This window comes from Durotheca rogersii, assembly GCF_024521655.1.
Source record: "Durotheca rogersii strain YMJ 92031201 chromosome Unknown GGS23scaffold_1, whole genome shotgun sequence".
Taxonomy (NCBI): Eukaryota; Fungi; Ascomycota; class Sordariomycetes; order Xylariales; family Xylariaceae; genus Durotheca; species Durotheca rogersii.
Window position 1 is genome coordinate 3,306,049 of NW_026251232.1, and position 12,238 is coordinate 3,318,286.

At 54.4% G+C, this 12,238-nt stretch overlaps 4 protein-coding genes across 4 annotated transcripts; 1 reads left to right on the forward strand and 3 right to left on the reverse strand.

Annotated features, from left to right (window-relative positions):
• Positions 1-171: 171 nt before the first annotated feature.
• Positions 172-2,443, forward strand: GGS23DRAFT_46690 (MFS transporter). Its single transcript, XM_051514178.1, has 2 exons — positions 172-258; positions 315-2,443. The coding sequence occupies exon 2, from the start codon at positions 447-449 to the stop codon at positions 2,205-2,207; it is 1,761 nt and encodes a 586-aa protein (XP_051377417.1). The 5' UTR covers positions 172-258; positions 315-446; the 3' UTR covers positions 2,208-2,443.
• On the reverse strand, positions 2,431-4,523 carry GGS23DRAFT_46664 (MFS general substrate transporter). Its single transcript, XM_051514174.1, has 5 exons — positions 4,115-4,523; positions 3,711-4,022; positions 3,308-3,607; positions 2,871-3,253; positions 2,431-2,800 (listed from the first exon to the last, which is right to left on the reverse strand). The coding sequence occupies exons 1-5, from the start codon at positions 4,426-4,428 to the stop codon at positions 2,655-2,657; spliced, it is 1,455 nt and encodes a 484-aa protein (XP_051377418.1). The 5' UTR covers positions 4,429-4,523; the 3' UTR covers positions 2,431-2,654.
• A 2,588-nt stretch (positions 4,524-7,111) lies between these two features.
• On the reverse strand, positions 7,112-8,981 carry GGS23DRAFT_46724 (uncharacterized protein). Its single transcript, XM_051514182.1, has 2 exons — positions 8,036-8,981; positions 7,112-7,980 (listed from the first exon to the last, which is right to left on the reverse strand). Exons 1-2 carry the CDS (start codon positions 8,608-8,610, stop codon positions 7,239-7,241), a joined length of 1,317 nt encoding a protein of 438 aa, XP_051377419.1. The 5' UTR covers positions 8,611-8,981; the 3' UTR covers positions 7,112-7,238.
• A 1,041-nt stretch (positions 8,982-10,022) lies between these two features.
• Positions 10,023-11,122, reverse strand: GGS23DRAFT_546862 (uncharacterized protein). Its single transcript, XM_051515058.1, has 2 exons — positions 11,075-11,122; positions 10,023-10,969 (listed from the first exon to the last, which is right to left on the reverse strand). The coding sequence occupies exon 2, from the start codon at positions 10,703-10,705 to the stop codon at positions 10,448-10,450; it is 258 nt and encodes an 85-aa protein (XP_051377420.1). The 5' UTR covers positions 10,706-10,969; positions 11,075-11,122; the 3' UTR covers positions 10,023-10,447.
• Between the last annotated feature and the right edge of the window lie 1,116 nt (positions 11,123-12,238).

Sequence of the window (12,238 nt, forward strand, 5' to 3'; positions counted from 1 at the left end):
GCAGGGCTTGCTTGTGGGACGGGATGTTTACTCTTACGTAGACGAAATTTACGGAAGTGGGTAGAGTGACATCTAATCAATCAGATAAACGCGCGAAGACTGCACACTGTCGAGGACTCGGTTGAGGTGTGCCCAGGTAAAGAAGAGTATGCGGTAAGTTACCTCTGTACACTCGTGGGATTTTCTCCCTCTACTCTAAAACAGGGAGCTGCCTTGCTCTCATCCATGGCTTCGTCTAAGTTCACGTACACAAAAAAGGTTTTCTCATGCCCTTGCTTTTCCCTCTGGCTGTTAATAATTAGCTCTCACGTCAGCGTATGTTCATAGTCGAGTAACAGATCGGACACAGCTCTCGAGTGCGGCGCGATGCCTGTTTAATATCCCCTACATCACCCTCTGTCCACCACGCATCCTGCATGATCATTGACTGACGTACGCAATTCATCATGGATGTCGAGAACAACCATCACGATACCAGCTCCGGTGCTGCTGCCAAAGAGGATGCCCATGTATCTTCCGACGACCAGAGCTTCACCTCTGGATCCGACATCCACGCCCAGGGCGTGGAGCGCATCTCCGCCATCTCTGCAGCCTTCACTCCGTCGCTAAAGGTCTTTCTCTTTCTCGGGATCTTCCTGGTCGCGTACGCCTACGGCCTCGACGCTACTCTGCGGGGTACCTATCAGACCTTCGCAACCAACAGCTATAGCCATCATTCCCTGCTGGGGACTATGAACACTGTCCGCGCCATCCTCGCTGCCGCCATACAGCCCGCCTACGCCCGCGTCGCCGACAAGTTCGGCCGCGTCGAGCTCCTGTCCTTCGCCGTCGTCTTCTATACCGTCGGCACCATAACCTGCTCCGCATCCAACGATGTCAACGCCTTCACCGCCGGCCAGCTGCTCTGGCAGATTGGATACAGCGGCCTCATGCTCCTGATCGAGGTCTTGATCGCCGACGTCACGTCCCTGGAGAACCGTGTGCTCTTGTCCTTCGTCCCGGCTCTTCCCTTCCTCATCAATACCTGGGTCTCCGGCGACATCGCCCAGGCCGTCATGGGTAGTGCTGGCTGGCGCTGGGGCATCGCCATGTGGTGTATAATCCTACCCGTGTGCGCCGTCGCGCTCTTCGCCCCTGTCATGTTGGCTAAGCACAGGGCCGCCAAGCAGGGCAAGCTCCCGCCGCGCCGGCTGACCAAAGACGCCCGCAGCCTCGGCGCCAAGGTCTACGAGATCGCCGAGGAGATCGACCTGGTCGGCATCGTGCTGCTCGGCGCTATGCTGACGCTGATCCTGCTTCCCCTGACCCTCGCCGGTGGCATCACTCAGAGCTGGAGCTCAGCCCACATCATTGCCATGCTGGTGATCGGCGTCGTTGTCTGCGTCCCTGCCTTCGCCATATGGGAGATCAAGTTCGCCAAGTACCCCTGCGTCCCCTTCAGCGTCCTGACCGACCGGACCATCCTCGCCGGTCTCACCATCGCCATCGGCCTCAACATGTCCTGGTACCTGCAGGGTGACTTTCTGTTCACGGTGCTCAGCGTCAGCTTCAACCAGACCATTAGGTCGGCGACGCGTATCGCCTCCCTGTACTCGTTCTGTTCGGTGCTGGCGGGCGTGGTCACGGGCTTTGCCGTCCGGGTCGTGAAGCGCGTCAAGCCGTTCGCCGTAGCCGGCACCCTCGTCTTCATCCTGGCCATGGGCCTGCTAATAAAATACCGGGATGGCGAGGCCGGCGTGGCCGGCATGATCGGCAGCCAAGTCGTGCTTGGCATCGGCGGCGGCCTGTTCTCATACCCGGTGCAGGCGCTAGTCCAGGCGGCGACGAGTCACGAGAACATGGCCACGGTGACCGCCATGTACCTCTCCTTCTACCAGATCGGCTCCGCTCTGGGCAACGCCATCAGCACCGCAATCTGGACCCAGGTCCTGCCCAGGACCCTCCAGCAGGAGCTGGGCAGCGCTGACATGGCCTCCGACGCCTTTTCTACCCCGCTCACCTTCATAGAGGACTACGCCGTGGGCACGCCCGAGCGTACCGCGATAATCGCCGCTTACAGCCAGGTCCAGCGATATCTCGCCATCACCGGCCTCTGCTTGTCAGTTATCACCTTCGCCGCCTCTCTACTCCTGCGGAACTTCAAGGTAGACGGACGGCAGAGTCTCACCGAGGAGGAGAGGAAGGGGAGAGTGACTGCGGCGCACTAGTTCAGCTTGGCTACTACCAGAGCAGTTAACGGCGTGTGGCGGGACATGCCGCGATTATCGTTAATAGTCCTAACATAATGGAACGTTCTAGCCTTCTCGTTGTTAGAGGCTGAGCTGAAATATGTATACGACCTCGTATGTTGCAGTGAACAGAGCCCCCAGCCGATAATATATATAGATGTATAACTACCAGGACCCCTAAAATCAACAATCTCTCTATCACCAATGCAAGCTCCAATAACCAGCTAGATTGGGGGAAAGGAGCCACAGAAAGCAGGCAAGGGGATTCCCAGAGGCTCACTTGGCATGACCCGTCATTTGGTGAGTTCATTCTCATATGGCAACAACACACAATTTCTAGCTTCAGTAAATTCTATTACCCATTTCGAGCTTCTTATGTATTATCTCCACGTTATCACTCACTGTGAGTACCAGCTCCTCCCACACTCAGTGTTTCCTAGCTAACTTCGACCAACTTCGGATCCGCGCCCCAAAGAAGTACAATACATATATCAGCGCCACGAGGCCAAACGAGACGAAACCCAGCGTTGCCATCGCCCACTTGGCCTCCAAATTGTCAAACATGAGGATTCCTAGGGGGATAATGCGATGTTAGGACGAGCCCGATTCGGTGATTCTTTTCCCACGGCAGCAACAACTTACCAAGATGGCAGCAAGCGGCCGCGATCAGAAAGGAGGGGATCAAGAAAGCAGCGATCGCCGACGCGGCAACGTTCGTGTAGGAATCGGCGATGTAATTCAGCATCGCCAGCCACAGCAGCGGGTCGCAGAAGCCCAGCAGGCCCCCGGCGACCACGGGCGACCAGAACGACACGCTCCCGTCGCAAGTGAAGGCGAACCACAGCAGGGAGACCGGGAAGCCCCAGACGAACAACAGCGAAGTCAAGAATCTCGCCTCGGGGCGTCCGACGCCGCCGTTCCTCCCGCGGTCGCGCTTATAGAACCACGTCTGGACGGGCACGAAGGCGAACATGATGGTGACCCCGACCACGACATTGAGGAACGTCAGGTCGGCGCTGAGGGGTCTGACCTTCGTCAACACAAGCAGTTTCAGGATGTAAGCGGGGGGCGGCACTCACGACAGCCCGTTGTTGACTACGAACACGTCGAAGACGCCGTCGAGGTACAGGAACAGCAGGCCGTAGGCGAAGCCGTTGTAGATGCCGAGGAAGGCGACGACGGGCTCCGTCAGCATGATGCGGAAGGCCATCGAGGTTACGAACCGCGCTTCACGGAGGAGATCCACGCGCGGCTCCAGGACGGCAGCGTCGGAGCCGTCGGCAGACCCGTGCTTCTTGGCCGCCTCGAGGATGACGGCCCGCGGCAGCGTCTCGGGAACGAAGCATAGGACCACGGCGAATGCGCCGCCGATTATGACGCTGCATTAAGTCAGACCGGTGTCACTCCCAAACCCCGTCGCGCGCGCGCCATGAAGAGTGTACGACGCCAGCGTGGAGGGGAGAGAGGGGGCGGGGAGCATACTTGATCCAGAACACCCACGGCAGCCCCATGTTCTCGTTCTCGGCGATCAGCTGGCCGACGGGGGAGCCTATGCCGGGGCCGTAGTTCGCGGACACGACGAACAGGGCCATGGGCTGGGCGGCGCCGTCGGCGTCGCCGAAGAGGTCGGCGATGGTGCCGGCGACGTTGGTGACGGCGGTGCTGCCGGCGGCGCCGGCGAGGAGCTGGAACACGACCAACATCGCGAGGCTGCGCGCCAGCGCGGCGCCGACGTTCAGCAGCGCGTACGCCGCGATCGACCCGACGTAGACCCACTTCCGCCCGCCGACGTCTCTGCGCCACGGTCACTCAGCTGCACGCCTCGGAGCGCGCGAGGAGAAAGGTAGGTAGGTAAGGGGGCGGACAGGGGGAGGGGCTCGGCGTACGACAGCGGCCCGAGGAAGGCCGGCCCGACGGCCGTCCCGACCACGAACATGCTCTGGCCCAGCGCGACGACCTGCGTCGAGCTATCGTATCTCGCCCTCGCGAGCGGCTCCGCGCTGACGAAGGTCGTGGTCGACAGCGCGACGAATGTCTGCAGCAGCGAGTACACGACAGTTATGCTCCATTTCTTCGCTGGGTGCCAGTGGATCGGATGCGCCGGGCTGCTCGGGTCGACATCCGGCAGGGCGGAGAGGGCCACGTCTATGCTCGCGGTCGCGGCGCCCGCGCTTGGCGGCGCGAGCTTCTCCTCGTCCATATTGCGCGGTATTGCCGTAGTTTAAGGAACGTAAGATAATAGAAGTAGAGTCTAAATGGCTAAAAAACTCTCTAAGCTTTTAAGAGCTCGGCTCTATACACGTATATATGACTCCATTCCTATCTAATCTGCCCCCCACCGTCTCTTGTAATTACCCTCAGACCCTCAATGACAGGGGTATTGACTCAGCAGCTACTCGAATCCGGGCAGTCGTGAATAATACCACCTCGTCGAGATAGCCGAGCTCCGCAGGCGGCCAATGAACAACGCACTCTCTGGTTCACCAGATCGGGCCTACCCAAGATATCCGCAGATGCTTATCATTCCAGGGAGTCGATGGGCTCGCTGTCTGGCTGCTTACTGCAGGGATGGGTGGTGACGCTGCAGCTCGAGACGGGGTATAGCATGCATAGCTGCTAACGCGACTCAAGCATATTCCCCGTTTCTCTTCTCCCTTTCTCCGTATCTTCACCTCATCTAGGAAGCGGAACGCAATAGCCTACATCGGATCTAACCGCTCGGTACCTAGATCCGAGCCAGCAGAATGTGGACGTTGCGTCTCTCCGGTCGTCGGGTCGAACGGCTCATCTGAGACGGCGACCACCCCCCCCCCCCCTGCTGACGCTGTGCATACGGCGGTGAGTGCGCAGGAGACCAATCATCACAGCCGATCCCCGTCGTGGAGGCGAGGTCAGCATCTGGGCGCCCGGAACCTGCAAGACTGCCACAAGAGAAACAAGAAAGTGATAAGTGTGTCCACGCCTGGGCTAGGCTCTATGATGTTCTGGCCTCGGCCCTTGCATACAAGCTACCCTGGATAGTATCACTGGCCTTTAATGGCTGTATAATCGTCATCTTCTATCCTGTCTCGCCACCTCACCCCTCGAAGCTCGGGCGGACATCCCCATCGACGCGCAAGCTGTCGCCCCCTTCGCGCCACGGGCAAATTGCATACTATTAAGTGTCCGGACCCTCTCCGCTCGCGATTATCTCAGCAGGATGAGCATTTGGCTTGATCGAGTCGTCGGTGTCACGTAGTTGACCGTCTATGCCAATGTTCGTCACGTCTGCTATCATTCTTCGCCCAGGCTTTTAGGCACGTCACCCGAATAGCACTCATACCCTGTGCCTATCGAATTCTACCCCCCGGGAATTGGCACACACTTGGTATCTTTTAGGCCTACATCGATTGCCATCGTGCTTCCTTTTTGTCATCGACGCGGTTACGCTAGCTTCCCAAGTCTTGTAAGTTTCGTGGGGGGGTTACATAGACCTACATCCACCCCCACGAGAGAACCTGTGTGTAATAGTCGACTCTGCAGGATGTGGAGGCTGGATTAAGGAAAGCAGATCATAATAGTGTGTGCTTGATACACCCGTATTCAGAGCGGATTGGAATAGTAGATGCAAGTTAATAACTAGCAAGCGTCTGCCCCTGACTCCCAAACAATTCAGGGGGGGGAGAATCGGCTTGCTATAGGTACGCGTAGAACCTCGCCGTCTCTGCCAGGCCATGCGCTATTAAAAAGCAGCAGCATGGTGACTAAGTGGCGCTCTCGTAAGACGCGGGTCTGAGAGGGTGGGTGAGACGACGACCCGGCTGTCTTATAGACGATATCTGCATCGAACAGCTATTTTACACTGCCGCACTTCGTCGCCGCAACGCCTAGCTGATACGAAAGTACGGTGTGGAGAGGTAGCACTATATTGCCTGCTTGGGTATTGCCTATCTAGATACATCTCCATGCTGGAGACGTAAGCGCGTCCAGGTCGCGTGCGTTTCAAAACTTGGGGTAATAAGAGAACATAAGCAGTTTATGCAGCTGGTTATAAAGCTATCTGTTGTTTGTTTTCCCCCTTTGCCATAACTACCCACTAGACAGGGCCTCGTGCCATTCGGATCTGATCGTGCGTCCTTCCTCTCCCCACCCATCCACCCACCACCTTGTCGATTAGCGCAAGCCGTCGAAGTCCTACATTATCACCGCCCCCCTCTAACCGAATACGCCAGGATAAGCCACCCGTATTTGCATAGGGGGGATATCACGGAAGCAAGTGCGTGTGGTAGTCAAAATAAGCTCTGCCGAGCTCCGCGTGCCGAGCTCCGTCGACGTTCCCGGGCATTTATGGATACCCGGCGGCTAGCATGATGCCGCCGCCGCCGCCGAGCCACGAGGCGCGCTTGGCGAACGGCGTTAGCTTAATTGGTAATAACGCATGTTGATAATAACGTATGCTAAGAAAGCACCCAGAGTGCCGAGTCCTGACCCAGATTCCTCGCATTGATTGGTTAAGGCTGCTCGAGGGGGAGAGAGGGGAAAAGAGAGGGGAGGGGAGAAGGGGATGAAGGGAGGCGACGCCGTCAGTGGCGGCGGGCCAACTCCAACTTTGGCGATGCGACCCGCGCCGCGTAGTGAGACGGCGGCGTCGTGGGTGGAAATTGCACGAGCATAGACGGCTTTAAAATGACCGTATTCTTCCAATATTCAAGGTGAAAGGATTTCAACGTGCCCGCCACAGTAATTAACATGCTGCCTGCTTTAAACATATTTGCCATTTTAATCCGAGATCGTATAAATTTCCACGCTAGCTAGGGTGCGCCTATTCCCAATGTTGTCCAGCAAAATCAAGAGAAGCAAACATATCAATTCGATAACTCGTCTCAGTCATTAAAGGCCGGTCGCAATCCGCAGTCTCGGCAAAGCTATGATTTCAGAATAACTTTCTCCTCCAAACGCCTGGCTTGATAGATGCATGGTCTCGGGGCCGCGTCCGAGGGGCCCCGGCAATAGATGCGGGAATTCCTTTACTTAATGGCCTCCCGAGTTCGATAAGGCGTCGTGGGGGTTCGGGAAGTAATAGGAGGCGACGGCGATCGAGACGTAGACGATGACGCACAAGAAGCCCTCCAAATAGTCGCTCTTGCCGTCCCTCAAGAAGTTGCCGACGGTGATGATGGATAGGATCAGCAGTGCGATGTCGAAGAGTTCGAAGTTCAGGTCCATCGGGAGGTGCAAGCCCCATCCGACGATGACCACCAGCGGGGCGTTAAGCATGGCGGTTTGGATGGTGGAGCCGATACAGTGGGACAGGGCGAAGTTGATCTGATTGTCCCAGGCCTCGTCGATAGCCGTCAGGTGTTCGGCCGCCTTCTCGACCAGAGGTACCAAGATCAAGCCCATGAACGGGTCGGATACGTGATTCTCTTCCACTATGTACGGGATCTCGCTAACTAGCGCGATGGCGATGATCGTCACGAGAGCCACCGAAACAGCCAAGGCGATGACACACTCGGTAAACGTTAACTTGTCCCGGTCTCGTTCCTCGTGGCGATCGGCATCTCGTTCCTCGTCGTGTTCGAAGATGGCGTCGAAGATTCCGTGGTGCGTGTGCATCTGGAAGAAGACGAAGAGGGCGTACGCGAGGATCAGGAGGATGGCGATGATGCGAGAGATGTCGAGCACCCTAGAGTCGATCTCCTCGGTGGTGAGATTGAAGCCCGTGCTAAGGATAGAGCGCTGGAAGATGGTAGGGATGGCGAGGCCGAGCCCACTAGCAGATGTCAGCACTACAAGGGTTCCGCCGACGCATCGGGAGGGAAGCGTACGCGATAAGCAGAAGATTAGAGCCGACTTCGCTGACAGCGGCGTGGAACGTGGCCTCGATGCGTCGCAGGCCAGCGGTGAAGAAACACAGTCCCAAGCACAGCAGCATGGTGGCCAAAATCGAACCGAGGATGGCGGCCTGGATGACGTAGTACTGGTGCTGATCCAGGAGGACCATGAACATGATAATCTCGACGGTCGAGGCGATGGTGGTCTCGGCCAAAACGCCTAGCGTATGGGGCATCTTCTTCGCCAGCGCCTGGCCGGCGAAGCCGATGAGATTGGCACACGGGACCATGGCGATGTAGGATAAACTGAACTTGAGTACGTGGTTCCCCTCAAGGGCGTAGTGGACGGCGATGGCGGCAGGCACGAAAGGCCAGAGGACGTTCACGGCTCGCGACAGCCAGCTAGTAGATCGCCAGATGATGAGCAAAAATTGGATAGGATGGACACCCCTTCGCCCGCTCTCGCCGGCAGTCTTGATACGGAAAATACCGTTCGCCGCATTCCCCTCGGCGCTTCCAGTGGGGGGCTGGGGTTTAGGCGAGAAAACGGCTCCATCGTGTATCGCCATGTCGGCTAGTTGGACTCTGCCTATTCACCGGATGCCAGATCAGAGACGACAGGTAGGATGGAAATCAAATGGACATGACTCGAGCGTATGCGAGGAAATGCCAGAACGGAAGAAGAAGAAAGAAGGAGGGAAAGGCACAGGACGGCGAAGAGAGAAAGAGAGGGAGGGGAGAGTAAGAGGCAAACGGAAAAGTAGTGGTGCGCTGTTTGCCCCGGGTGCGTCAGGCCCAAGTCGACAGAAGCATCTTATTAGTGGGCGGGAAGAGACGAGATTAGGAGGGTTGAGTAAGACGCGAGAAGGAGAGGTGAACGGCGAATTAATTAATTGGAAAAAAAAAAAACGAATAGGGAGAGGGAGAGAGGGACGAATCTGGACCCAGTACAGTACAGTGCATACTATACAGTCGAGCGAGCGAGAATCGCAGACGGGACTGGATGGGATCTTCGCATGGCGTCCGCCGAGCCAGGGTTCTGCTGCCGTCTGCGTTGTCGCTTGCCAAGATGAGTTTAGTTACCTATCGAGAGGCATCCCGAACGGACGGCATAAGATGTTTCGGCGCGACGATCCAATTCTTGCGTGCATGTTTTTTTGTAGGTAAGTATGTTTGCATATGAGCATATATGTAGGCGTTCCATGCACGTATAGGGCATATCGGAGAACCGGGGCTTGTATATACCGACCCCCAGAGGCAGGCAGGTGGGTGTGTAATACGCCGCCAACCGTACATAACCTCGTTAGCACCTTATAGTCCCTACATGCACACAGCCAGACATACAGATACATACGATATATTACCTCCGGAGCGAGGGATCAGAGGAGATAATAATGCATCGCGTTTCACGATACCCCAATAGAGAGAACCCGGTTCCCATCCCGGCCCAGCATCGCAGTATGAGCTTCCCCACTTGGGACCCCCTTTTTGCCATCTCCCCCTAATTAGAATCGGCGCGCTCTCTACTAGTAAGCACACACGTCCCGATACCCCCCCCTCCCCCCATTCACTTAGAGGGGGAGCATATACAATCAGACAGCCGGCGCAACCAGCAGGCGGCCTGTTTCCTCAGCGCATACCGAAGCGCACAGCGAAAGCGGTGAGAAATGGCCAGGCAGTGGCCACGCGTGCTGTCGCTGTACGGCGTTGCGTGCGACGTAGTATGACACCGCACCGCGATATTCTTACTACCATGTCAAGCCAATGGCGTTTCCAAGCTAGGCGAGTGGACACGATACGATTCCAATGTGTTCCTAAGCTCTGGCTCGGGCGTGCCAAGGAGGTATACATATATATACATGCATATATAATATGACCGCCGTTAATGCATCTACTTACAGACTTGGCCCCCCCTGGATTTTCCGGGGGTTGTGTGCGGCTGCTTGAAGCCGATAATACCTACAGTAACCGATCGAAACTTGTTCAGTTGTCACCGTGGTCCCTAACTACATGGGCCGTATAATGACGCATGCGGAGATCCGATGCATGCATTCGTCGGATCTAATCTCTATACAATAATGCTGCTGAAGATTCCTCCAGCCTACCTCCCCGCTTAGATGACACATCCCACGACAACGCATAGGCACGCACATATGAGTAAGACACTACCCAAAGGGTCGCCGTGGCAAGCAGCGGGAACGTCGCCCCCACATGGCATGGCCCGTTCCCGCCCGCAGGTTTCGTCCCCTAAGTACCTTTAGCCCCCGTGCCCGTGGGGTGCGTGGGCGGCCTCCGGTCCATATCTGCTACCCGTGCCAGCCCACCGACGCGATCCATTGTCCCTCAACCTCCCCGGAGATGAGCTAAATAGCGAAGACTACCAAGTAGCGCTGTTAGGAATCGAACCTATCCTTCTAGTCTCTGCTTAGCCTCTGCCATCTTTGACTCAGCAATCCGTGAAGACCATCTCTTATTATCCCATAACTTGTCGGCTTTCTTCTCTGTAGGCAGGGCGCGGGGGGGGAGGAATTGCTCAAGCCCCATTTGGGACGCAGATTGGCAATACTGCCCGCTGTGGATAGAGATGTTGCTGAGCCCATGCCTCTTCACAAGCCGAAACCACATCGAGGGACGACCAGGTGGTCGGAAGCCTTCGGTATCCATTGTGATTACGCTTTAAACCGGTATGACATCCGATGGACGAAAGTTAACAGGCGAAACAGGCTACTGAATATTATATCGGACGAAGGGGGGATGAGTCTTGACAGGAGCGAATAAACTTCTAGCGTCGTCACGAGTAGTAATACCCGATATATTATCATATAAAATACGTCGAAGCGCGGAGCGCTTCTCCAGGTTTTCGTACCGAAAACCTAGGACCTCTCCGAAGGCTAGGGAAAAAGGGGTAAGTAGGAATCGACGCTTGAACTGCGAAAAGAGATTGATTAGCAATCGACTCTTGATTGAACGGGGAGAAACTGACCTGGATTGAACGGGGAGAAACTGACCTGGATTGAACGGGGAGAAACTGACCTGGATTGAACGGGGAGAAACTGACCTGGATTGAACGGGGAGAAACTGACCTGGATTGAACGGGGAGAAACTAACCTGGATTGATCTGTATATGAATAGGATTAAAATAGGCAGGAAATAAGATTAGGTAGGAAATAGGATTAGGTAGGTGTCGCGTAAAACGTAGACGCCTACGATGCGCTTTGCGGTATGTAGGCATATAAAGGCTGGTTCAACTGCCACGTAATAGTAGGAAATAGTATTAAACGCGTTAGTAGGTAAATAGATGGACGCGTATACTGTGGTTTTATTAAATGCATCTCTTTTAAATAAGTTATACGAACTTTTAACTAATTAAAATAGCGTATTAAGGAGGAGCAGAGCGTACGCGATGCTAGTAACCCAGATAGGTTTATTCGAAAGTGTACTCTACCGAAGACTATAGTACGTACGATAATCTAGGATAAATAAAACTAATATCGCTATATTAATCGAAAGGCAAGGAATCTAATGTAGTTATCGTATCTTAGTTATATCCCTTAGTCGTAGAGATATAGTAATCGCTAGCCCGAAGGCATAAGAGATAAGGGAAGAAAAGGGGTAAAACGCAAAAGTTACCTATTCGGTTATAGCGGTACGACGAAGTAACTTAAGCGCCTATAATTAAAATAAATATACTAATCGAAGAACGGCGAATCTAATAATAAAAACGAATCTTTAATTAAGGTAAAAATAATAAAGATAGTAATCTAGCTATATAATAAACTAAATAATAAGTATAGTATATTCCGTATTTACGGAAGCTATAGTTACTCTATATAGGTATAAGGCCTATCGTAACGTATTACGTAATATATTAAAAGGATATGTCTTACCGTATTACTATAGCCTTCCTAGTTTAATTATACCGTAAGGGATAATTAAATTAAAAGGGGTAGTACGGTATATCCCGATTAATATCTCTCCTTAAAAACTACCGCGAAACTTTATTTCTTCGGCTATTATTTAATTACTACGGCCGCGCCTTTAATTTCTCGTTTAATATTATAAGGAAGCCCCTTTATTACTTTACGGCTAACTTAGCTTAGTTTACCCTCGCCGATCTAACCCGATCGGCGTTCTCCTTTTTTATTTCGGCTACTTTCTTTTTAGTTTCGTTCTAGCCTTTTTAATTAAGGAAATAAT

Excerpts from the sequence above, each read along its gene's own strand:
- GGS23DRAFT_46724 (XM_051514182.1), bottom strand. The coding sequence starts at position 8,610 with ATGGCGATACACGATGGAGCCGTTTTCTCGCCTAAACCCCAGCCCCCC. Across the intron at positions 7,981-8,035 it reads TCTAATCTTCTGCTTATCGC|TGGGCTCGGCCTCGCCATCC; the intron begins GTACGCTTCCCT and ends GACATCTGCTAG.
- GGS23DRAFT_46690 (XM_051514178.1), top strand. The coding sequence starts at position 447 with ATGGATGTCGAGAACAACCATCACGATACCAGCTCCGGTGCTGCTGCC.
- GGS23DRAFT_546862 (XM_051515058.1), bottom strand. The coding sequence starts at position 10,705 with ATGGATACCGAAGGCTTCCGACCACCTGGTCGTCCCTCGATGTGGTTT.
- GGS23DRAFT_46664 (XM_051514174.1), bottom strand. The coding sequence starts at position 4,428 with ATGGACGAGGAGAAGCTCGCGCCGCCAAGCGCGGGCGCCGCGACCGCG. Across the intron at positions 4,023-4,114 it reads GCCTTCCTCGGGCCGCTGTC|AGACGTCGGCGGGCGGAAGT; the intron begins GTACGCCGAGCC and ends ACCGTGGCGCAG. Across the intron at positions 3,608-3,710 it reads CCGTGGGTGTTCTGGATCAA|CGTCATAATCGGCGGCGCAT; the intron begins GTATGCTCCCCG and ends GACTTAATGCAG.